Source organism: Cherax quadricarinatus, unplaced genomic scaffold (assembly GCF_038502225.1).
Source record: "Cherax quadricarinatus isolate ZL_2023a unplaced genomic scaffold, ASM3850222v1 Contig26, whole genome shotgun sequence".
Lineage (NCBI taxonomy): Eukaryota > Metazoa > Arthropoda > Malacostraca > Decapoda > Parastacidae > Cherax > Cherax quadricarinatus.
In genome coordinates, this window is record NW_027195052.1 from 289,235 (window position 1) to 315,176 (window position 25,942).

The 25,942-nt window shown below is 41.6% G+C and overlaps 1 protein-coding gene across 5 annotated transcripts in view; it reads left to right on the plus strand.

Moving 5' to 3' along the window:
- Positions 1-7,587: 7,587 nt before the first annotated feature.
- Positions 7,588-25,942, plus strand: part of Pbp49 (proximal sequence element A Pbp49) — a 39,255-nt gene continuing 20,900 nt past the window's right edge. The window contains exons 1-3 of one of the 5 annotated variants that reach the window (XM_053782274.2): positions 7,588-7,620; positions 11,886-12,057; positions 14,893-14,996. In XM_053782274.2, the coding sequence (XP_053638249.1) occupies positions 11,932-12,057; positions 14,893-14,996 (230 nt within the window). In that variant the 5' untranslated portion in view covers positions 7,588-7,620; positions 11,886-11,931. Of the gene's footprint in view, positions 7,621-7,863; positions 8,001-10,445; positions 10,674-11,885; positions 12,058-14,892; positions 14,997-25,942 lie in introns of those variants that run through there. The other 4 variants (XM_053782272.2, XM_053782273.2, XM_053782271.2 and 1 more) reach the window with 4 other exon arrangements.

Here is a 25,942-nt window from a genome sequence, read left to right on the forward strand (position 1 = left end):
TCTCTAGGTCAGCTGTGAACTTCCTTACTGAGGCCTCGTCATGGAGTCTAAATGAGACTTTGTTGTATTCAAGTGGTGGTTTACTAATGTTTGTCAGGAGGAAGGTAGGGTAGTGGTCTGTAGTGCTATCTGTGATTATCCCTGATTTAAGGGGGGCTAGTATATTGGTCCATATGTGGTCTATTATGGTTGCACTTGTCTCAGTGAGCCTGGTTGGTTTAGTTATTGTTGGTATGAGAAGTGTGTTGTTCATATTGTTGATGAAATCAGTTACAGGCTGATCATCTAGTGATACTGGTCCTGTGGGGAGCAGCAGCAGGATAATACTGCACCACCTCTAGGGGCCCTTAACAACAACAACAGTTTGGTGTGTGTCATGGGCACCAACACATGGTGTGTGGTTCTCTCCTACTTATCCATTTATCAGCGATGCAGATTACATGGTGAGTTTAAATATGTGGCCTGTAGTTATAACTTTTCTCTTGATATATGCAAGACATCACCATCCCTGTAGAAGCCATTATTAGATGTACTAGTCATTATATTTTGTTGTTGCAGAAGTACTATGAAGATTCTATGTTCAATAAAGCCTAGAGATAAGGCCTGTGTTTCTATCACAACAATTTATTGAACATAGAATCCTGGGCTACCTGGTGGTGATCCTGCGCTAGACTACATCACAACATGGAGCGTTTACTGAAACCTGAGAGGCTAGACTGTGACCCCAGCTTATCAACGGCTGCTCAGGAATGGAAGCACTGGTTTAAGACTTTCGAAAACTTCTTGGGAGCCCTTCCTAAAGAAGATCTAGATAAACTAAGTCTGCTCATCAATTTTGTGTCACCTAAGATATATGAGGCTATTTCTGAGTGTAATACCTACGAAGATGCTATCAAAACCCTCAAGTCTCAGTATATTAAACCTACAAATGAAATCTTTGCACGCTATCGCCTTGCAACTCGCCGCCAGCAGATTGATGAATCCTTAGAGGAATACTTTCAAGCACTGAAAATTTTAGGTAAGGACTGTCACTTCCAAGCAGTGACAGCTGCTCAGTATTGTGAAGAGTCCATCAGGGATGCTTTTATCAGTGGCCTGCAATCACCAATAATAAGGCAGCGTTTATTGGAGAATAAAACTCTCGACTTAGCCGCTGCCTTTGACCAGGCAAGAGCTCTAGATTCAGCCCAGAAGAATTCTGAAGTATACAGTACCACTCAGCCTTCTCGAGTGGTAAGTGCTGCAATTCCTGACCAAGACTCTTGCAATGAAGTTACTGTGGAACCTGCCTCAGTGACAGCAGCAGCAGGTATGGTGTGTTTCTTTTGTGGTTTTTCAAGACATCCACGTCCAAAGTGTCCTGCTCGTGAAGCAATGTGCCGTAAATGCCACAAGAAAGGTCACTTTGCTAAAGTATGTCGTGCTAATGCATCAACAAGAGCTAGTGCCTCCACACATTCCAGTGATCATGCGACTCTAGCAACAGTGACTTCTGCGGCTACTCCAAATTCACTGTCAAAGGCAGTTGTGAAAGTATTCATCAAAGGAACAGAAGTAGATGGTCTTATTGATAGTGGCAGCTCAGAGAGTTTCATCAACCTTGACTTAGTTAAACGGCTCTCCTTGACTCTACATCACTCATCAGGTACCGTTTCCATGGCATCAACATCTCTCTCTATTCAGACCTTAGGGTTTTGTAAGGTAAATCTCAGAGTTAATGGAAAGGATTATCAAGATGTACATTTAGCTATTCTGCCACAACTGTGCTCTGATGTTATCCTTGGTCAGGACTTTCAGAAGCTGCATGGTAGTGTCACCTTAACATATGGAGGTGAACTGCCTCCTCTTGTTGTCTGTGGACTTAGCACTTTAAGGGTAGACCCACCAAAGCTGTTTGCAAATCTTACCGCGGATTGCCATCCTATATCAGCTAAGTCACGCCGCTATTCTTATGAGGATCGGATGTTCATTGAGAAAGAAACTCAGAGGCTGCTGAAGGAGGGTATTATAGAACCGAGTGATTCCCCTTGGCGTGCACAGGTTGTTGTTGTTAAAGATGGTTATAGGAAACGGAGACTGGCTATCGATTACTCTGAGACAATCAACAAATTTACACTTCTTGATGGGTACCCTCTACCTCGAATTGACGATACAGTGAACAAAATTGCTCAGTACTACGTGTTTAGCACAATTGATCTGCAGAGTGCCTATCATCAAGTCCCTATAAGGAATGAAGATAAACCATACACAGCGTTTCAGGCTAGTGATGGCCTGTATCAGTTTACCAGAGTCCCTTTTGGAGTCACCAATGGGGTAGCCTGCTTCCAAAGAATTATGGATTCACTCATTCAGGAAGAGCAACTCATGGGAACCTACGCGTATTTAGATAATGTTACCATTTGTGGCAAGACCCAGGAGGAACATGATGCAAACCTTGATAAGTTTTTGGAAGCCGCCAAGAAGAAAAATATCAGTTACAATGAGGAAAAGTGCACTTTTTCAACTAAAAGGCTTAGCATCCTTGGTTATGTAGTGGAAGGAGGTTCAATATTCCCAGACCCTGAACGACTACGACCTCTACGGGAACTTCCAATGCCTCAAGACAAAAAGTCACTCCGAAGAACTCTTGGTCTCTTTGCTTATTACTCACAATGGATCTACAACTATTCAAGTAAAGTCCGCCCATTGAGTGCTACCACATTTCCTGTGACAAAGGAAGCAGAAGCCGCTTTCCATACTCTCAAACAGGACATTGAAAACTCAGTAGTTCAAGCCATTGATGAGTCCCTACCATTCGAAGTGGAAACGGATGCATCTGACATTGCCATTGCTGCAGTCTTATCTCAGGCAGGACGACCAGTAGCCTTCTTTTCGAGAACTTTTCAAGGATCAGAGAAATGTTATGCTGCTGTAGAAAAGGAAGCCCAGGCCATCATAGAAGCAGTTCGCCACTGGAGGCATTATTTAACTGGTAGACATTTCACCATAAGGACTGACCAACGGTCCGTGATGTATATGTTCGACAAGAGGCACAAAAGTAAGATAAAGAATGACAAGATATTACGCTGGAGGATGGAACTATCGTGTTATGACTTTGATATTCTGTACCGACCGGGTCAAGAGAACATCTCACCTGATGCATTCTCTAGGTCCCACTGTGGAGCAGCATGTCATGATTTGCAATCACTCTCAGCTCTCCACAAGGCTTTGTGTCACCCAGGAGTTACACGCCTGTACCATTTTGTCAAATCAAAGAACATGCCCTACTCAGTGGAAGATGTGCGACAAGTGATCAGAGCATGCAGAGTATGTGCAGAGTGCAAGCCAAACTTTCATCAGCCAGAGAAGACTCATCTCATAAAATCCACCCAGCCTTTCGAAAGATTGAATATAGATTTCAAAGGACCTCTACCAAGCACAAATCAGAATAGGTATTTCCTTAACATAGTAGATGAATATTCAAGGTTTCCCTTTGTATTCCCCTGTGCAAATATGGCTGCTTCAACTGTTATTAGTTGTCTTTCACAGTTGTTCTCTATTTTTGGTATGCCAGCTTATATCCATTCAGACAGGGGATCCTCGTTCATGAGTAACGAACTTCAGGAGTTTTTGGCTAGCAAAGGTATTGCCTGCAGCAGAACAACAAGCTACAACCCTCAAGGCAATGGTCAAGTGGAGCGGTTCAATGGTACTATATGGAAGGCAGTTACAATGACATTAAAGTCGCGCAATCTACCTGTTCAACACTGGCAAACTGTCCTACCTGATGCTCTTCACTCTATTAGATCACTGCTGTGCACAGCTACTAATGCAACCCCTCATGAAAGACTCCTCAACTATTCACGTCGTTCCTCTACGGGAGCCTCCGTGCCCACTTGGTTATGTCATCCTGGACCCGTTCTCCTGAAGAGTCACCGTAGGATGAACAAGACGGATCCTTTAGTGGAAGAGGTAGAGCTCCTGCAAGCTAATCCACATTACGCCCACATTCGCTACCAAAATGGTGAAGAGACTACAGTATCTACAAGACATTTAGCCCCAGTTGAAATCCCTATTAGTGTGGAATCTCAAGATACACCAATAGATGTGAAAGATGCTTCGTTTTCTCCTGGAAAGCCCCTTGAGACTACCCCTATGGAAATAGAGGATTCTGCTCCAGCAGTTAATCAAACCCCGCTGGAAAATATCGAACCTGGTGAAGAGGCTCAAGGGCTACGAAGGTCGGGACGTGTACGTCGCCCACCTAACAGTTTGGGAGATTACTGTCTCTGATATTTTAGAAGGGGGAGATTGTAGTGATACTGGTCCTGTGGGGAGCAGCAGCAGGATAATACTGCACCACCTCTAGGGGCCCTTAACAACAACAACAGTTTGGTGTGTGTCATGGGCACCAACACATGGTGTGTGATTCTCTCCTACTTAATCCATTTATCAGCGATGCAGATTACATGGTGAGTTTAAATATGTGGCCTGTAGTTATAACTTTTCTCTTGACATATGCAAGACATCACCATCCCTGTAGAAGCTATTATTAGATGTACTAGTCATTATATTTTGTTGTTGCAGAAGTACTATGAAGATTCTATGTTCAATAAAGCCTAGAGATAAGGCCTGTGTTTCTATCACAACATAAGCCAAGGTTGATGTTGAAGTCTCCAGCTAAGAGAAGGTGGTGCTTATTCATTTGTCTGTTTGTTATTAGTGACTTTAATTTCTCACTGAAATTTGGGATGTTTGTGTGAGGTATCCGGTAAATGGCACCGATTGTTATAGGCGTCTTAAGGTTTTTTACAGTAAAATTAGCAAAAATGTATTCCCCATATTCATCACTAAAGCAAGTGGTGCTAAGACAAGATAATTGGTTAGAGTAATAGATTGCAATACCACCCCCAACTTGGTTTGTTCTGCAGTTGTGAATTGCTGTGTATCCTGGTAGAGGGTAGATATCTATTGTGTCCTGCTTAAGCCAGGTCTCAGTAAGAATAATGCAGGAGAAGGGTGTCTTTAGTGATTCAAGGAGTGCTAGGAGGTCATCATAGTGTTTGCTTAAGGACCTGATGTTGTAGTTAAGTACTGATAGACTTTTAGCATTGTTTAGGATAGTGGTGGCTTGTGATGCTGTGTAATAAAGGCAGTTACTTTCCAATAGGTTTTGATTGGGTGTCAGATTATGGAGGTTTAGATCAGGGTCAACGTGATCAATCATCTTCTAGGTTTAAAATTATGGTTATTTATATCCTGAGTTGTGTGTTGAGTTCTACTACTGATATCTGTAGTGGTTGGAAGTTTGGACAAGTATATAGCTAGAGTATTTTGGTCATGTAGGGTATAGTCACTACTACACATAATGAAGTTGATGTTGTCTGTGTGTTGTGCTGGAATGAACTAAAGTACAACTAGGTATAAACTAGTAATATAAAAATACAAATTAAAAATAGAACAAGACTCTCACTTGTAATTGCACTAAGGTCTAATAATGACTTTTGTGGAGTCTATGTTTTGAGCTAGATTATCATACATAGCAGCATGTGTAGAGAACCTAGGATAACCCAAAAATGGTCACGATTAGGGTCACAAGTGACATGGTCCTTAGGCAAATGGATGAATTAAAACCTAACAAATCCCCAGGCCCTGATGAACTGTATGCAAGGGTTCTAAAGGAATGTAAAGAGGAGCTTAGCAAACCTTTGGCTAATCTTTTCAACATTTCACTACAAACTGGCATGGTGCCAGATAAGTGGAAAATGGAAAATGTGATACCTATTTTCAAAGCAGGTGACAGGTCCTTAGCTTCGAACTATAGACCAATAAGCCTAACCTCCATAGTGGGAAAATTTATGGAATCAATAATTGCCGAGGCAGTTCGTAGCCACCTTGAAAAGCATAAATTAATCAACGAATCTCAGCATGGTTTTACAAAGGGGCGTTCCTGCCTTACGAACTTATTAACTTTTTTCACTAAGGTATTTGAGAAGGTAGATCATGGTAATGAATATGATATTGTGTATATGGACTTCAGTAAGGCTTTTGACAGGGTCCCACATCAGAGACTGAGGAAAATTAAGGCACATGGAATAGGAGAAGTTTTTTCCTGAATAGAGGCATGGTTGACAAATAGGCAGCAGAGAGTTTGCATAAATGGGGAGAAATCAGAGTGGGGAAGCGTCACGAGCGGTGTTCCACAGGGGTCAGTGTTGGGTCCCCTGCTGTTCACAATCTACATAAACGACATAGATGAGGGCATAAAGAGCTATATCAGCAAGTTTGCCTATGACACCAAAATAGGCCATCAAATTCATTCTGACGAGGACATTAGAGCACTCCAGGAAGATTTGAATAGACTGATGCAGTGATCAGAGAAGTGGCAGATGCAGTTTAATATAGACAAATGCAAAGTTCTAAATGTTGGACAGGACAATAACCATGCCACATATAAACTAAATAATGTAGATCTTAATATTACGGATTGCGAAAAAGATTTACGAGTTCTGCTTAGCAGTAATCTGAAACCAAGACAACAGTGCATTAGTGTTCGCAATAAAGCTAATAGAATCCTTGGCTTCATATCAAGAAGCATAAATAATAGGAGTCCTCAGGTTGTTCTTCAACTCTATACATCCTTGGTTAGGCCTCATTTAGATTATGCTGCACAGTTTTGGTCACCGTATTACAGAATGGATATAAATGCTCTGGAAAATGTACAAAGGAGGATGACAAAGTCGATCCCATGTATCAGAAACCTTCCCTATGAGGATAGACTGAGGCCCTGAATCTGCACTCTCTAGAAAGACGTAGAATTAGGGGGGATATGATTGAGGTGTATAAATGGAAGACAGGAATAAATAAAGGGGATGTAAATAGTGTGCTGAAAATAGCCTAGACAGGACTCGCAGCAATGGTTTTAAGTTGGAAAAATTCAGATTCAGGAAGGATATAGGAAAGTACTGGTTTGGTAATAGAGTTGTGAATGAGTGGAACAAACTCCCAAGTACAGTTATAGAGGCCAGAACGTTGTGTAGCTTTAAAAATAGGTTGGATAAATACATGAGTGGATGTGGGTGGGTGTGAGTTGGACCTGATAGCTTGTGCTACCAGGTCGGTTGCCATGTTCCTCCCTTAAGTCAATGTGACCTGACCTGACTAGGTTGGGTGCATTGGCTTAAGCCGGTAGGAGACTTGGACCTGCCTCGCATGGGCCAGTAGGCCTGCTGCAGTGTTCCTTCGTTCTTATGTTCTATGTTCTTATTTCCATTGGGGTAGTTTTGTCACGGCTCCTCACCTCTGGTGGTGATACAAAAGAAAGGTGCACTAGTGCAGGCCTAACACCCCATGATAGGCAAGTCTAAGTCACACCCTCTAAATTATTTTTAAAGCTACACGAGGTTTTTGCTTCAGTGACGCTACTCAGGAGTCTGTTCCACTTATTCAAAATTCATTCATTCTCTCTCTCTCTCTCTCTGTGCTGTATGACCCTTGTAGGTTTAGCGCTTCTTGTGGAAATTTATTTGGTCCCTAATGTTCCACAAGACATCCGGCATGGCCGTAATGGAACGGCTGAGCTGGGTGGCCCTTATACCCCACCCAAAACAAAGCATTCTCTCTAGTTGGCGTGGATTGTTGGTAAGCTCATTTAATTTATAGATTTACCCTTCAGGGAAGGAGTAGGTAGTTTTACTGTTAGTATATTAATATTAGGTTTACTAAGGCAACTGTAGATAATAATAATGTAGACCTAAGACCTTAACATAGGTAGTAATAGGCCGATAATGTAGGCAAACACTAGGATAAGTTAGCTAGGGAGAACTGGCAGCCCTAGTTTGAACGAAGAGACGAGGGTCTGGAAGAGAGACCAGCTCGTTCTTCTTAAGACAGACACCAACTGGACAAGACGTGCCGCGATCAGCAGGCGGTGCCCCCCACGTGTCTTCACATTTGAGACCTAGGGAAATCTGGTAGAGGCACCTCGATGTACCGTAGATGACCTCCGTCAGGCCCATACAGTAAGACAAGACCTCCACTTTATCTCGTAGATTTCTGGCCAGTGTCTGGGGAGAATTGTGAGTGAGTTTGATCTGTGGGCCCGGTGTGCAACAGGCAGTGCATGCCCAGTAAGTACCAGTGTCTCAAGGCAGTCTGGAAGCTAGTGTCCGTGTCTGAGGTGCAGGCAGGACACTAATAACGATTGAATATTGCAGGGATTAAGGCTCCCGGTTGCACGTGGTTTCTGAGGGGAAGTCCAAAGGGACTAAGGCTAAGCTTAGGGAAGTTGAAGATTAGGATATATGCTGCAACGCCAAGTAAGTTAGTCCTTTATACGTGCATGCAGGCGAGTTTTCTTGCAACATCAATCATTTGTGAAAATCTGTCCTATAAGCCACTTGTGAGGCTGAGGTACCCACCTCAGATTATTATTATTACAATCAAGGGGGAAGCGCTAAACCCGGAGGATTATACAGCGCCTGGGGAGGATGTGGAAGGCATTCAGGCTTAATTTGGGGAACTGGAGCACAGATCCAATTCCCTAAATCAAGAGCCCCTCACCAACATCAAGGAACCTTCCTTGAGGGGACCCACCTCAGAGCTCTGTGTCAACAGAGTTTGCCAGGGTAGGTGACTCACTTGGAGGCAGTCCACACAAATTTTCACACTTCTTTTTTATGATAATTTCTCTCATTACCAAGCCAATGCTTTCCTATATTCTTTCTAAATCTTGGTCAGATATTTTTTGCATGTAATTTACATCCCCTGTATTCCTATTTTCCATTCATACAGTGTTGACAGCCCCTCACTAAGAACCCAAATGGAAATAAGTCACTGACTTTTTGGGGGGTTATCGTGGATAATTTACACGTTAAACTAAGTATGATAATTGTACACAAATAACCCGCACATAAAAGAGAGAAGCATACGACGACGTTTCGGTCCGACTTGGACCATTGTGTATCGTTCCAGTCACGGTATTGTGCCTTTTTTTTATTTATGATAATTGTACTTGTGTACTTGTACCTAAATAAACTTATTGACCTGACCTGACTAGGTTGGGGCATTGGCTTAAGCCGGTAGGAGACTTGGACCTGCCTCGCATGGGTCAGTAGGGCTGCTGCAGTGTTCCTTCTTTCTTATGTTCTTATCTTACACCTCTGGTGGTGGTACAGTAGTAGTGTTACAACTCCAAAACTTCTGGTTCAGTCTTTGAATGTGGACGTCTTGTTCTTGCCTGAACATCAGTGACAAATTTTTCCTGGAAATAAATGGTATAAAATACCGACACAATGGAAATATAAACACATATGCAGTATAATGTAATCCTTTATGGACTACGTTTCGCCCACACAGTGGGCTTTTTCAAGTCACAAACAGATCTGTTTGTGACTTGAAAAAGCCCACTATGTGGGCGAAACGTTGTCAATAAAGGATCACATTAAACTGCATGTGTTTATGTTTCCATAGTGTCGGTATTTTATACCATTTATTTTCACAGGAGGTACATGTTGCAGGAAGGATGGGCTTAACGCTTAGTTATGATTATAATAATAATACAGGAGAGGCATCTGTCATGGCTAAATTTTAACAAACTTCATATTTTCGCTCTGCGGATAATTCTTAACGGTTGTAATGGGAGGCCGGTTACTGAACACTCTCTGCCCCCAAGGAAGGTTCTTTAATGATGGACCCCTCAAGGAAGGTTCCTTGATGTTGGTGAGGGGCTCTTGATTTAGGGAATTGGATCTGTGCTCCAGTTCCCCGAATTAAGCCTGAATGCCTTCCACATCCCCCCCCCCAGGCGCTGTATAATCTTCCGGGTTTAGCGCTTCCCCCTTGATTATAATAATAATAAAATTTAATGCTGGTGAAGGGCTCTTGGTCTAGGGATGTAGATCTGTGCTCCAGTTCCCCGAATTAATCCTGAATACCTTCCACATCCCCCCCCACAGGCGCTGCATAACCCTACGGGTTTAGTGCTCCCTCGATTATAATAATAATGATCACTGCTGGTGCTTGGCAAGGTGGTCTTCCTGATATAAATGGGAACTTCTGGTTTTTGTTTCAGTTTACAAAGAGACTCGTGTTCCAATTTTTCTCATGGTTCAACTTTGAGTAATATATCCCCTCAAGGAAGGTTCCTTGATGTTGGTGAGGGGCTCTTGATTTAGGGAATTGGATCTGTGCTCCAGTTCCCCGACCCCTCAAGGAAGGTTCCTTGATGTTGGTGAGGGGCTCTTGATTTAGGGAATTGGATTTGTGCTCCAGTTCCCCGAATTAAGCCTGAATGCCTTCCACATCCCCCCCCCCAGGCGCTGTATAATCCTCTGGGTTTAGCGCTTCCCCCCTGATTATAATAATAATAATCCAGTTCCCCGAATTAAGCCTGAATGCCTTCCACAACCCCCCCCCCAGGCGCTGTATAATCCTCCGGGTTTAGCGCATCCCCCTTGATTATAATAATAATAATGAGTAATATATCTAGCAGAGTGGGAAGCCGAGCTCGATACTCCGTAACCTGTCAGTGGTCTTTACTAACCCAACAACAAGACCAACACCTCGCAAGTTATTTAAGTTTACAAGTAATTAAACAGGTAATCCATCAATTCGGGTGGGTTGATGCTGCTGTAGAAGGCTCCTGATCCAAGGAATTGGAGCTACCCATCCCCTTCCTCGAGTCCAAGTAAAGGGTATTACTTGTTATATTATTCTTAATGTAACTGATCGTTTTTATTCTTTTATTTTTTTTATAACCTGACCAGCTGGAGTAATTTAGGTCATTTTCCCCCGTCTTTATCGTTATTCTATAATCAGGTCCTCATAAAAGCACTTCTTGAGATATAAAATGTGTCCCTGGGGTCCATATAATCCTTCGTCTCACAATTGGTCTCAAATGGAAATACAAGTTACTTTGTCTAACTTTTTTGGATTATCCTGGTCAATAATTTACACATGTTATGTATGATAATTGTATTTATGTGTACCTGTGCCTAAATAAACTTTACTTATTTACTTACTTAATTTAAGGACACCCAGGAGATATTAGCCTCACTGAGGACCCCAGTGGAAGTAAGTCACTCTGACTTTTTTGGGTTATCCTAGGTTCTCTACACATGGTGCTATGTATGATAATTCTATGTAACTGTATTTGTGTATACCTGAATAAACTTACTTACTTACTGAGGTTACCAACTACTTGGTGGAACTCGGGCATTAACTTATATTTTATAATATATGTACCCCTCAAGGGAGGTTCTTGATGCTGGTGAGGGGCTCTTGATCTAAAGAATTGGATCTGTGCTCCAGTTCCTTGAATCAAGCTTGAATACTTACCAGTACCCCCCTGGAGCTATATGCCCATAAGGGTTTAGTGCTCCCCCACCCAGTGGAATTAAGCCACATGGCTTTCTTGAAATATTCTTCAGAGCTATATGATGCGGTGTCCTGTGGCCTGGTAGGGAATGCTTTTGCCTCGCACACTGAGCATCCGTGGTTCGATCCCGGCAAGGGTGGAAACATTGGGCATGTTTCCTTAAACCTGCTGTCCTGTTCACTTAGCAAATAAGTAGGTACCTGGGTGTTTGTTAACTGGTGTAGGTTGCATCCTGGTGATGAGATTAAAGGACTCCAGTGGAAGCATGACAGACAGTCCTCGATGACACGCTGACTTTCTCGGGTTATCCTCAGTGGCTAACCTTCCGGGGTTAAAAATGCAAACAAAATCTTATCTTCTCTTATCTTTTCCATTCATGCTCACTATTTAAAAATGAATTTATTTTTATTATTGAAATATCCTGGTGAAAAAGACAGGTAAAAGAAGATAAACTATGGAAAAATAACTGTACACCTAGACCAACACACAGAAGACATGTGCTATTAATATGCATATTTTCCTGTTACAGAATATTTCCATAAAGAAAACAAGAGGTGAATAGTCGTATTATCACCATGGAGAATATTCATAACTTGAAGGATTGTGGTTGGGTTACAGAAGAGCCAATAAAGTTGAGAGAATACTTCAATGAATACCATGTATTATTGGATAATGTTTTCTACCATCCTCACGAAGAAAAGGTGAGAACATTTCTTTTGCATAACATTTCATGAGTACTGTTCGTAACATTCTTCTTATATCAAGCTTTGAAGGTTGTATAGGTGGGCCAGTCAGGACCATTTATAAATTTTTGTATCACTAACAGATTTGTAATAGCATTCTCCCATGATACAGTATTATCAGGTCATGTATGTGTCAGATGGCAGAACGACCCACGACCACCCAACCAGCCCACACTCAAACCTACAATACCTAATACTGTACATACATAAGTGATACTCACATTGCCTTAGTCATTTTGTTTGCTTCCGCTACCTTCACAATCCTGTTACATACAAATTAATCACAGATGTTAGTTATTTATTTATTGTCAACTCCATTTATTATGACCCAGTTTTGTTAACCCTTAAATGGTCCAAACGTATATATACGTTTTTTCAACATCTGAAAGTATGTAAAAAAATGTAAATCTTTTTTTTTTGTTTTACATGTGAAAACGTGTAAAAAAACTTTTATCTACATTTTTTTTGTTATATATATTTGAAAATATGTAAAAAAAAAGTAGATCTACTTTTGTAGCACTACGAATTTGAACGTCGATCTGTTTGGACCGTTTAAGGGTTAAATAAGAAAAAGAAAAATATTGTACGTATATGGAAAACTATCCTTGCACTAGTTTGAATTGGACATATTGTTTTATGTGCAGATACTGTATCAACCAGGATGTGACAGTTATGTGGGTCTTATAGCTGCCAGCAACAGCAGCCTGGTTGAACCAGACAAGCCTGGCCCAGGACTGGGCTGTGGGACTAACTCTTGAGACCCATCAAAAGTGTATCAAAGATATACCTCAGGGAGAGATAACAAATGCCTTTCTGAAAGGACTATGATGTCACATTGTCCATTCATCATAGCTCAATCATAGCTCAATCACTAGCATACTCAGCTCACACACCGAGGTCTGGAGTTTGAATCCCCGGTACTGTTGGAAAACACTAGGATATGTTTCCATAAGACACCTGCTGTCCATGTTCACTCATCAGTATAAATGGGTACATACCTGGGTGTTGGTCGACTGGTGTGGGTCGCATCCAGGAACAAAATTGACCTAACTTGCCCGAAATGCTCTGCATAATAAGCAGCTTTCTGTATAAGAAGTACGTATGTCATTGATGTCAGCTAGGCCTGTATACATTGTACATGTACTTGTAGAAATAAAGATATTGACAAAACCTACTTCATTCAGTTTGGTAACAGAGCTACAGATGTCCCTCTTAACATAATGATAAACGGATCACCTATGACAAAGCTCACAGAGGGAAAATTCTTAGGAATCCACCTTGATAATAGACTTAAATTTCAAACACATATACAACAAATTTCCAAGACCGTAGGCATACTATCGAAGATACGGTACTGTGTTCCACAGTCAGCCCTCCTGGCCCTATATCACTCACTTATTTACCCCTATCTCACCTATGGAATTTGTGCATGGGACTCAACAACAATAAACCATCTCAGACCATTAATTACCCAACAAAAGGCTGCAGTCAGAATGATAACAAATTCCCACTACAGGCAGCACACTCCACCAATATTCAAAACTCTAAACCTACTCTCCATACAAAACATCCATACTTATTATTGTACCTACTACACACATAGAACACTTAACTCGGATATAAACCCTCCCCTCAAATGTCTCCTTACCAACCTCAACAAAACACATGACCATAATACAAGGCATAGGTCACTCTTTGATATTCCTTGTGTCCATCTCACACTATGCAAAAACTCAATGCACATAAAAGGCCCAAAAATCTGGAATTTACTACCTGTGAATATAAAAGTAACACTGTTTATAAATTCAGGTCTCTTCTTAAAAATCACTTACTCACCCACAACCAAATAAATACTGAATAATTGTATCTCATAAATGTTTAACCTGTGATCCAATCTAACTTTGTTATTTTTAATTACATTACCTAACAGAATACTCCATTCTACTGAATGCACAGCAACACAGTAAATGACCATATGACCTGTCTTTGAAATGCTCATTTGTGCTTAATTGTTAACTGTTTACAACAATGTTTACCACTGAATATATCATTGCTTAGTTAATCTTAAGTTAATTTTAAGCCTGCCCATAATGCTCTGCATACAAGGGGCTTTGGCATGTTACACTTAACCACTGTATTTCCTTGTACTTCTGTGTATCATGTGCAAATTAATAAATAGATAAATAAATAAATATTATTAATAAGCTGTCTTATATATTAAGAACATTCACAATGCACTCTTAATACCCTACAATGCCCAGGTGCACACACACTCTCAATGCCCTTCTTGCCAAAAGCCCCATTTTTAATGCAAGCTGAGTCTTTGATTTGCTAACAGAAAATGACACTGTATCAACATCCGGGGTCCCAGACTATTCAACATCTTATCAGAAGATATCAGAAACATGGCTGGAACAAGTGTAGAAGCCTTCAAGAGGAAACTGGACAAGTATCTTCACCAGGTGCCAGATCAACCAGGCTGTGATGGATATGTGGGGCAGCGGGCCTCCAGCAGCAACAGCCTGGTTGACCAGGCAAGCACCAGACGAGCCTGGCCCATGGCCGGGCTCCAAGAGTAGTTAAACTCTTGAAACTCTTCAAAGGTATATCAAAGGTATATACCAACAAGGTTTTTAATTTTGCAATTTTTCTAAACCCAAACTCCACTAGTCCCCACCAGGTTTACACACACACACACACCTCAGAAGCATTGTGTGACCCCACATGGGTTTATCACTTTTGATAAACAGGTGTTGATTTAATGCTACATATTGACATTTCATATTTCCACAGATACACCCTTATACTGCTATCCGAAATTTTTTCCCTCCAATGAACTCAGAAGAAGATAATAAGGAAGACTCGTTTAATGTACAAAAACTAGAAGAGAATTGTAGGTGAGTTTGAAAAAAATTGTCATTGAACATTTTTAATTAAATACAGAAAGACATTTTACATTTTTGTCTTAATGCAATAAAAAATTTAATAAACATTTATTTTTAAGTGAGGAGGATGAGTAAATGACAAGCAATGTATTGTGCTGGTAGTTAAGTTGTAGGGAGTCGAGGGACTGAGATGTAGAGTTGAGATACTGAATTGTAGGGGGTCATGGAACTGAGTTGTTGGGGTCATCAAGTAACTGAGTTGTAAGAGATCAAAGGACTGAGTAGCATGGTGTCAAGGGGCTGAATTGTAGCAAACTCAACATCATGTTAAGGAGGAAAATAGGAGGCTGAAGCTTCGCATAGATGAATTTGGGAGCGAGTGTGAGAAGGATTTAGCTGGTAAGGAAGGAATGGTCACCAGCAGTGATAGTGGCAGCCGCTTTAAGTAGCAAGTGGTTCACAGTTCAGGAAGAAGGAAGATGAGGAGAGTTAATGGAGAAGATGTGAAGGTAGGAAATCGATTCTCTGTTCTCCAAGACGAGTGTACTTCAGTGGTTAATGAGGTTGAAGGTACCACTGATTCCCCTGCTAATCAAGGTAAGAATATTTTAATAGTAGACTTTTCTCAGGTAAGATATATGGACCGTGCATTTTGTAACAGAGACAGAAAGGTCAGACAGAGAGTGTCTTCCTGGAGCTGGTGTTGGTAACATAGTCAGCAGGTTGGATAATATTATGGCAGGTAATGGGAACAAGCCCATTATCTGTCTTAGTGTTGGGGGTAATGACATTGGGAAGGACAGGAGAGAGGAGCTGCTGGATAAGTACAGGTTAGCCATAGAAGTAGTTAGGTCTGAGGGGGGGATCCCAGTCATATGTAGCATCTTGCCTAGAAAGGGAGTGGGCAATGAATGGATGTCTAGGGCAATTGGTATAAATTGCTGGCTAGACAGGTACTGCAAGGAACTTGCAATCCCATTCATTGATAACTGGGACCTATTCTTTGGCAAACATGATATGTATGCAAGGGATGGGGTTCATCTCTCTGGGGATGGAGTGGTTGCATTAGCCAATTCAATTGAGAGGGTAATTGATGACTTGTCTAGGAATTTAAACTGATAGATTATAGAGGTATGGGTGTTTGTGGGAAACAATCAGGCTGCAGCATTAGGGTTAAAACAGCAGTTATTACCTGGATACCTCAGGGATATGTTTAAAAGACAATATTCAAAATAAAGTTGCTAGTAATGGCAAATCAATTGATCAACAAACAAAGAGAGATAGTAGAGGGCAACGAGTGACTAGCTCCCTTAAGGTCTACTATACAAATAGTAGGAGTCTAAGAAATTAGATAGATGAGCTAAGATCACTTGCAAGTGTAGGTAATATAGATATTATTGGTATAACAGAGACCTGGTTCAACCTGAAAGATAGAGAAATGCCTTCTGAATGCAACATACAGGGTTATAAACTATTCCACACTGATAGGGTCAACAGGAAGGGTGGTGGTGTGGCGATGTATGTCAGAGAAAATTTAAATTGTTGTCTTAGACATGATATAAGATTAGAAACATCGAACACAGAATCTGTTGGGCTACAGTTTCTCGAGGGACGTGACAAATTAATTTTGGGTGTGATTTATAGGCCCCCAAATCTTGATAGGGAGGGCAGTAAGCTGTTATGGGACGAAATTCATAAGGCATCTAGATATGAAAATGTTGTGATAATGGGAGATTTTAACTTTAGACAAATTGATTGGAACAATATGACAGGAAATCTTGAGTCTAGTGACTTTCTTGATACGGTTCAGGATTGCTTTTTAGAACTGGTTGTGACAGAACCAACTAGAGGAAACGATCTGCTTGACTTGCTTCTTGCCAACAAAGATTCACTAATTAATAATCTTGAGGTTAATGATGAGCTTGGGGAAAGTGATCACAAATCACTTAGTTTCAATATATCATGGAATTACCCAGATAACTGCAATCAAATCTCTGTCCCAGATTTTCGCTTGGCCGACTTCATGGAACTGAAAAATTACCTGGGTGGGCTAAATTGGGATGTCCTGACTATGGGTCAGGTAGGTGATCCTGGTTGCCAATATGACATTTTTCAGAGCATAGTTCTAGCTGCCCAGACAACTTTTGTTCTGAGTAGGGAAATTAGATCTAACAAAAATGATCCCAAATGGATGAACAATAGATTAAAACATCTCACTGGTCAAAAGAGAGGCATATATAAGTGTATCAAAAGAGGGGATGGGGAGTTAAGAAATCAATATATTCAATTAAAGAGAGAAATGAAGAAAGGAATAAGAAAAGCAAAAAGGGATTATGAGGCTAAGGTTACAAAGGATTCAAAGACTAACCCAAAAGGGTTCTTTCAGGTATGTATACAGAAGTAAGATTAGGGACAAGATTGGCCCACTTAAGAGTAACTCTGGTCAGATCACTGACAGTGATAAGGATATGTGTGAAATTCTAAATACCTACTTCCTCTCAGTTTTCACCCAGGAAAATACTAGCGATATTCCTGAAATAATAGATTATGTAGAACAGGATGATAGTAAACTATGTACGATTGTGGTAACTAGTGACATGGTCATCAGACAAATAGAGAAACTAAAACCTAACAAATCCCCAGGCCCTGATGAACTGTTTGCAAGGGTGTTAAAGGAATGTAAAGAGGAACTTAGCATACCTTTGGCTAATCTTTTTAACATATCACTACAAATTGGCATAGTGCCTGATAAGTGGAAAATGGCAAATGTAATACCTATTTACAAGGCAGGTGACAGGTCCTTGGCTTCGAACTATAGACCAATAAGCCTTACCTCCATAGTGGGAAAATTTATGGAATCAATAATTGCCAAAGCAATTCGTAACCATCTTGGCAGGCACAGATTGATTAATGAATCTCAACACGGTTTTACAAAGGGGCGTTCCTGTCTTACGAATTTACTAACTTTTTTCACTAAGGTGTTTGAGGAGGTAGATCATGGTAATGAATATGATATTGTGTATATGGACTTCAGTAAGGCTTTCGATAGTTCCACACCAGAGGCTGTTAAGGAAACTTAAGGCACACGGAATAGGAGGAAAAATTTTTTCCTGGGTAGAAGCATGGTTGACAAGTAGACAGCAGAGAGTTTGCATAAATGGGGAGAAATCAGAATGGGGGCACGTCACAAGCGGTGTTCCTCAGGGGTCAGTGTTGGGCCCGTTGTTGTTCACAATTTATATAAACGACATAGATGAGGGAATAAAAGCGACATAAGCAAATTTGCTGATGACACCAAAATAGGCCGTCCAATTCATTCTAATTAGGACACTAGAGCACTCCAGGATGATTTGAATAAACTGATGCAATGGTCGGAGAAGTGGCAGATGTAGTTTAATATTGACAAATGCAGAGTTCTAAATGTTGGACAGTTAAATAACCATGCCACATATAAACTAAATAATGTATATCTTAATACTACTGATTGCAAAAAGGATTTAGGAGTTCTGGTTAGCAGTAATCTAAAACCAAGACAACAATGCATTAGTGTTTGCAATAAAACTAACAGAATTCTTGGCTTCATATCTAGAAGTATAAAAAATAGAAGTCCTCAGGTTGTTCTTCAACTCTATATATTCTTGGTTATGCCTCATTTAGACTATGCTGCTCAGTTCTGGTCACCGTATTACAGAATGGATATAAATGCTCTGGAAAATGTACAGAGGAAGATGACAAAGATGATCCCATGTATCAGAAATCTTCCCTATGAGGATAGACTGAGGGCCCTGAATCTGCACTCTCTCGAAAGGCGTAGAATTAGGGAGGATATGATCGAGGTGTATAAATGGAACTCTTATGTTCTTATGAAAGTGTCTAAAGATTAATCCACACTATCTGAGCTACCTGAGAAAATGAAATAGTTGCATCACATACATATTGCAATCGTGTCATTATGATTTTGTGAGACATGTTGTATTTCATGCAGGTATTCAAGGAATGCTTGAATGTGCGTGGATGTAGTGCGGATGACAAGAAACAGATGATTGCTGATGTTATGAATGAAAAGAAGTTGGATGTCCTGGCCCTAAGTGAAACAAAGCTGAAGGGGGTAGGGGAGTTTTGGTGGGGAGAAATAAATGGGATTAAATCTGGAGTATCTGAGAGAGTTAGAGCAAAGGAAGGGGTAGCAGAAATGTTGAAGGATCAGTTATGGAAGGAGAAAAGAGAATATGAATGTGTATATTCAAGAATTATGTGGATTAAAGTAAAGGTTGGATGCGAAAAGTGGGTCATAATAAGCGTGTTTGCACCTGGAGAAGAGAGGAATGCAGAGGAGAGAGAGAGATTTTGGGAGATGTTAAGTGAATGTATAGGAGCCTTTGAACCAAGTGAGAGAGTAATTGTGGTAGGGGACCTGAATGCTAAAGTAGGAGAAACTTTTAGACAGGGTGTGGTAGGAAAGTTTGGAGTGCCAGGTGTAAATGATAATGGGAGCCCTTTGATTGAACTTTGTATAGAAAGGGGTTTAGTTATAGGTAATACATATTTTAAGAAAAAGAGGATAAATAAGTATACAAGATATGATGTAGGGCGAAATGACAGTAGTTTGTTGGATTATGTATTGGTAGATAAAAGACTGTTGAGTAGACTTCAGGATGTACATGTTTATAGAGGGGCCACAGATATATCAGATCACTTTCTAGTTGTAGCTACACTGAGAGTAAAAGGTAGATGGGATACAAGGAGAATAGAAGCATCAGGGAAGAGAGAGGTGAAGGTTTATAAACTAAAAGAGGAGGCAGTTAGGGTAAGATATAAACAGCTATTGGAGGATAGATGGGCAAATGAGAGCATAGGCAATGGGGTCGAAGAGGTATGGGGTAGGTTTAAAAATGTAGTGTTAGAGTGTTCAGCAGAAGTTTGTGGTTACAGGAAAGTGGGTGTGGGAGGGAAGAGGAGCGATTGGTGGAATGATGATGTAAAGAGAGTAGTAAGGGAGAAAAAGTTAGCATATGAGAAGTTTTTACAAAGTAGAAGTGATGCAAGGAAGGAAGAGTATATGGAGAAAAAGAGAGAGGTTAAGAGAGTGGTGAAGCAATGTAAAAAGAGAGCAAATGAGAGAGTGGGTGAGATGTTATCAACAAATTTTGTTGAAAATAAGAAAAAGTTTTGGAGTGAGATTAACAAGTTAAGGAAGCCTAGAGAACAAATGGATTTGTCAGTTAAAAATAGGAGAGGAGAGTTATTAATTGGAGAGTTAGAGGTATTGGGAAGATGGAGGGAATATTTTGAGAAATTGTTAAATGTTGATGAAGATAGGGAAGCTGTGATTTCATGTATAGGGCAAGGAGAAATAACACCTTGTAGGAGTGAGGAAGAGCCAGTTGTGAGTGTGGGGGAAGTTTGTGAGGCAGTAGGTAAAATGAAAGGGGGTAAGGCAGCCGGGACTGATGGGATAAAGATAGAAATGTTAAAAGCAGGTGGGGATATAGTTTTGGAGTGGTTGGTGCAATTATTTAATAAATGTATGGAAGAGGGTAAGGTACCTAGGGATTGGCAGAGAGCATGCATAGTTCCTTTGTATAAAGGCAAAGGGGACAAAAGAGAGTGCAAAAATTATAGGGGGATAAGTCTGTTGAGTATACCTGGTAAAGTGTATGGTAGAGTTATTATTGAAAGAATTAAGAGTAAGACGGAGAATAGGATAGCAGATGAACAAGGAGGCTTTAGGAAAGGTAGGGGGTGTGTGGAGCAGGTGTTTACAGTGAAACATATAAGTGAACAGTATTTAGATAAGGCTAAAGAGGTCTTTGTGGCATTTATGGATTTGGAAAAGGCATATGACAGGGTGGATAGGGGGGCAATGTGGTAGATGTTGCAGGTGTATGGTGTAGGAGGTAGGTTACTGAAAGCAGTGAAGAGTTTTTACGAGGATAGTGAGGGTCAAGTTAGAGTATGTAGGAAAGAGGGAAATTATTTCCCAGTAAAAGTAGGCCTTAGACAAGGATGTGTGATGTCACCGTGGTTGTTTAATATATTTATAGATGGGGTTGTAAGAGAAGTAAATGCGAGGGTCTTGGCAAGAGGCGTGGAGTTAAAAGATAAAGAATCACACATAAAGTGGGAGTTGTCACAGTTGCTCTTTGCTGATGACACTGTGCTCTTGGGAGATTCTGAAGAGAAGTTGCAGAGATTGATGGATGAATTTGGTAGGGTGTGCAAAAGAAGAAAATTAAAAGTGAATACAGGAAAGAGTAAGGTTATGAGGATAACAAAAAGATTAGGTGATGAAAGATTGGATATCAGATTGGAGGGAGAGAGTATGGATGAGGTGAATGTATTCAGATATTTGGGAGTGGACGTGTCAGCAGATGGGTCTATGAAAGATAAGGTGAATCATAGAATTGATGAGGAGAAAAGGGTGAGTGGTGCACTTAGGAGTCTGTGGAGACAAAGAACTTTGTCCTTGGAGGCAAAGAGGGCTCTTATATGGGTGTGAAGCATGGGTGATGAATGTTGCAGCGAGGAGAAGGCTGGAGGCAGTGGAGATGTCATGTCTGAGGGCAATGTGTGGTGTGAATATAATGCAGAGAATTCGTAGTTTGGAAGTTAGGAGGAGGTGCGGGATTACCAAAACTGTTGTCCAGAGGGCTGAGGAAGGGTTGTTGAGGTGGTTCGGACATGTAGAGAGAATGGAGCGAAACAGAGTGACTTCAAGAGTGTATCAGTCTGTAGTGGAAGGAAGGCGGGGTAGGGGTCGGCCTAGGAAAGGTTGGAGGGAGGGGGGTAAAGGAGGTTTTGTGTGCAAGGGGCTTTGACTTCCAGCAGGCATGCGTGAGTGTGTTTGATAGGAGTGAATGGAGACAAATGGTTTTTAATACTTGACGTGCTGTTGGAGTGTGAGCAAACTAACATTTATGAAGGGGTTCAGGGAAACCGGCAGGCCGGACTTGAGTCCTGGAGATGGGAAGTACAGTGCCTGCACTCTGAGGAGGGGGATGTTGGGTAGTTAAAGCACCCTTCTGGCAACCTGGAGGTTACCCCGGGGATCAACACCCGGTCCATGACCAGGCCTCCCGATGGATCAGGGCCTGATCAACTAGGCTGTTACTGCTGGCCGCACGCAGTCCAACGTACGAGCCACAGCCCGGCTGATCCGGCACTGACTTTAGGTATCTGTCCAGCTCTCTCTTGAAGGCAGCCAGGGGTTTATTGGCAATTCCCCTAATGCTTGATAGGAGGCTGTTAAACAGTTTTGGGCCCCGGACACTTATGGTGTTTTCCCTTAGTGTACCAATGGCGCCCCTACTTTTTATTGGGGGCATTTTGCATCGCCTGCCCAGTCTTTTACTTTCGTAGGGAGTGATTTCTGTGTGCAGATTTGGGACCATTCCTTCCAAGATTTTCCAAGTGTAGATTATGATATATCTCTCCCTCCTGCGTTCCAACGAGTACAAGTCAAGTGTTTCCAAGCGTTCCCAGTAGTTAAGGTGCTTGACAGAACTTATACATGCAGTAAAGGATCTCTGTACACTCTCTAGATCTGCGATTTCACCTGCTTTGAATGGATATGTTAATGTACAGCAGTATTCCAGCCTAGAGAGAACAAGTGATTTGAAAAGGATCATCATGGGCTTGGCATCTCTCGTTTTGAAAGTTCTCATTATCCATCCTATCATTTTCTTTGCACGTGCGATCGTGGCACTGTTGTGATCCTTGAAAGTGAGATCCTCAGACATTACTACTCCCAGGTCCCTTACATTAGTTTTCCGCTCTATTGTATGGCCGGAGTCAGTAGTATACTCTGTTCTAGTTATTATCTCCTCCAGTTTTCCATAACGGAGTAGTTGGAATTTGTCCTCATTGAACATCATATTGTTTACCGTTGCCCATTGGAAAACTTTGTTTATATCTTCTTGGAGATTAACCGCGTCCTCAGCAGATGACAGCCTCATGCAGATCCTAGTATCATCCGCAAAGGATGATACGGTGCTGTGGCGTATATCTCTGTTTATGTCTGATATGAGGATAAGGAATAAGATGGGGGCGAGTACTGTGCCTTGTGGAACAGAGCTCTTCACTATGGCAGCCTCCGATTTAACTCTGTTGACCACTACTCTTTGTGTTCGATTTGTTAGGAAGTTGAAGATCCATCTCCCCACTTTCCCAGTTATTCCTTTAGCACGTATTTTATGGGCTATTACGCCATGATCGCATTTGTCAAATGCTTTTGCAAAGTCTGTGTATATTACATCTGCATTCTGATTTTCTTCCAGTGCATCCAAGGCCATGTCATAGTGATCCAGTAGTTGTGAGAGGCAGGAGCGACCTGCCCTGAACCCATGTTGCCCTGGATTGTGCAGATTTTGGGAATCCAGGTGATTTGCAATCCTGCTTCTTAGCACTCTTTCAAAGATTTTTATGATGTGGGATGTCAGAGCTATTGGTCTATAGTTCTTAGCTAATGCTTTGCTGCCACCTTTATGGAGTGGGGCTATATCCGTTGTTTTAAGTGACTGTGGAATTTCACCCATGTCCAAGCTCCTCCTCCATAGTGTACTTAGGGCACGCAAGAGGGGTTTCTTGCAGTTCTTAATGAAAACAGAGTTCCACGAGTCTGGGCCCGGGGCTGAGTGCATAGGCATGTTGTCAATGGCTTTTTCGAAATCTATCGGAGTTAGGGTAATGTCGGAAATCTGGCATACATTTATGGAGTTTTGAGGCTCATTCATGAAGAAATCATTTGGGTCGTCGATCCTCAGACCGATTAGTGGTTCACTAAACACAGAGTCATACTGGGATTTCAATATTTCACTCATTTCCTTGTTGTCATCTGTGTAAGTCCCATCCTGTCTGAGTAAGGGCCCGATACTAGATGTGGTATTTGCCTTGTTTTTGGCATATGAAAAGAAATATTTTGAATTTCTTTCAATTTCACTAATAGCTTTAAGCTCCTCCTGCCTCTCCTGGTTCCTGTAAGAGTCATTTAGCTTAAGTACGATAATTTCCACTTCCCTGTTCAGCGCCTCCTTTCGTGTATCAGATGTTCTAGCACTCCTGAGGAGCTCAGTGACTCTTCGTCGTCTTCTGTAGAGGGAGCGTCTTTTTCTCTCTAGTTTACTCCTGCTCTTCTTCTTTCTTAGGGGAATATGCCTAGAACATGCTTCAGCTACCAGGAAGTTGATCCTTTCAAGGCACTGGTTTGGATCCATGTCATTTAAGACATCTTCCCAACATGTTTCGTTTAGGACATGGTTTACCTGGTCCCAGTTGATGTTCTTGTTGTTGAAGTTGTATTTTGTGAAGACACCTTCACAGGTACATGCATTCTGCTGATCAGGACCCCTATGCATGTACGTCTGGACTTCGATTAGGTTGTGATCGGAATTAGTTGTTTTTGATATTCTTATGTCTCTTATCAGGTCCTCATTATTTGTGAAGATAAGGTCAAGTGTGTTTTCTAGTCTTGTTGGCTCCACTATCTGCTGGCTTAAGGTGTGTTTTTCGCAGAGACTTAATAGCTCATGTGTGTGTGACCTTTCATCTGCGCTACCTCCGGGGATTGTTTCAGCTATAACATTATTTGCTACATTCTTCCATTTTGTATGCCTTAGGTTGAAATCACCAAGCAGTAAGATGTTTGGGGATGGAGCTGGAAGGTTTTCCAAACAGTAATCAATTTTCAGTAGCTGTTCCTTGAACTGTTGGGAGGTTGCATCTGGTGGCTTGTATACAACCACAATGACTAGGTTTTGGTTCTCGATCTTTATTGATAGATCTTCAACTACCTCATTTGTGGTGTTCAGCAACTCCGTGTAGATAAGGGACTCTTTGACATACAGGCCAACCCCCCCTTGTTGCCTGTTTTTTCTGTCGCATCTAAAAAGGTTGTAACCACTTATCCATATTTCACTGTCAAAGTGATCTTTTGTGTGAGTCTCTGTGAAGGCTGCAAACATTGCATTAGACTCCTCTAGAAGTCCACTAATAAAAGGTATTTTGTTGTTGGTGGATGGCTTAAGGCCCTGTATATTAGCAAATATGAACGAGGTTGTATTCTGTGTTTGTTGGGGGGATTTTGTTATTGGCATCAGTAGTTGTAATTCTGGAGGGCCATGGGTGGCCACTGGCTGCACCTCCAGTCCAACAAGGCTCCAAGGTGGTGGACTATTTTTGTTATTTCCTTCCATTTTCTTTTTTCGTTTCCTGCCACTAAAAAATCACCTGGAGTTGGGTTGTCGTAGCTACTATTGTTTGTCTTGTGGGGTCTGTGCCTCCTGGTCCCTTTTAGATGGTATGCAGGGCACTTGATGTTGTAACACTGCTTCTGGAGGACCGAGGAGTGGCACATTTTTGGGTGAAAGAAAGTGCAGGAAGAAGAACGACACACTCCTTTGGACAGGAGGTCGCTACATTTTTTGGGATGGTCAAAGTTGCATGTCCCATTTTTTTCCCCTGTTATTCCATGCTTACAGATGCCCCAAGCATAATATTTGCACAAATTCACCTTTGGTTGAGAATTGTTGGGAGGTGTGTTGTCAATTTCTGCAGGTTCTGGGACTGCACTATAATCCTCAGTATCCAAGCCAGGGCCACCCCGTCCTGGATTCCATCTACTTTTCCCAGTAGAGGAAGAAGGAGGAGACTCATCTCCAACATCTGTACTGTGGGCCACGGTCTTGTGCAATGATGGTTGTATATTTATGGTTTTAGATGGTTGTATATTTACTGTTTTTGTGGTGGTTTTGGTAGTGTCCCTAGGAGAGTCTGGGCTGGCAGTAAGGCTGGGGGCTGGGTCTGGGTCAGCACTGGGGCTGGGTCTGGGTCGGTGGCTGGGCCTGGGCCTGGGCCAGCACCAGCACTGTGGGTATTAGTGCTATGGCTGGGGGAGCCTGGGCCAGCACCAGCACTGTGGGTATTAGTGCTATGACTGGGGGAGCCTGGGCCAGCACCAGCAC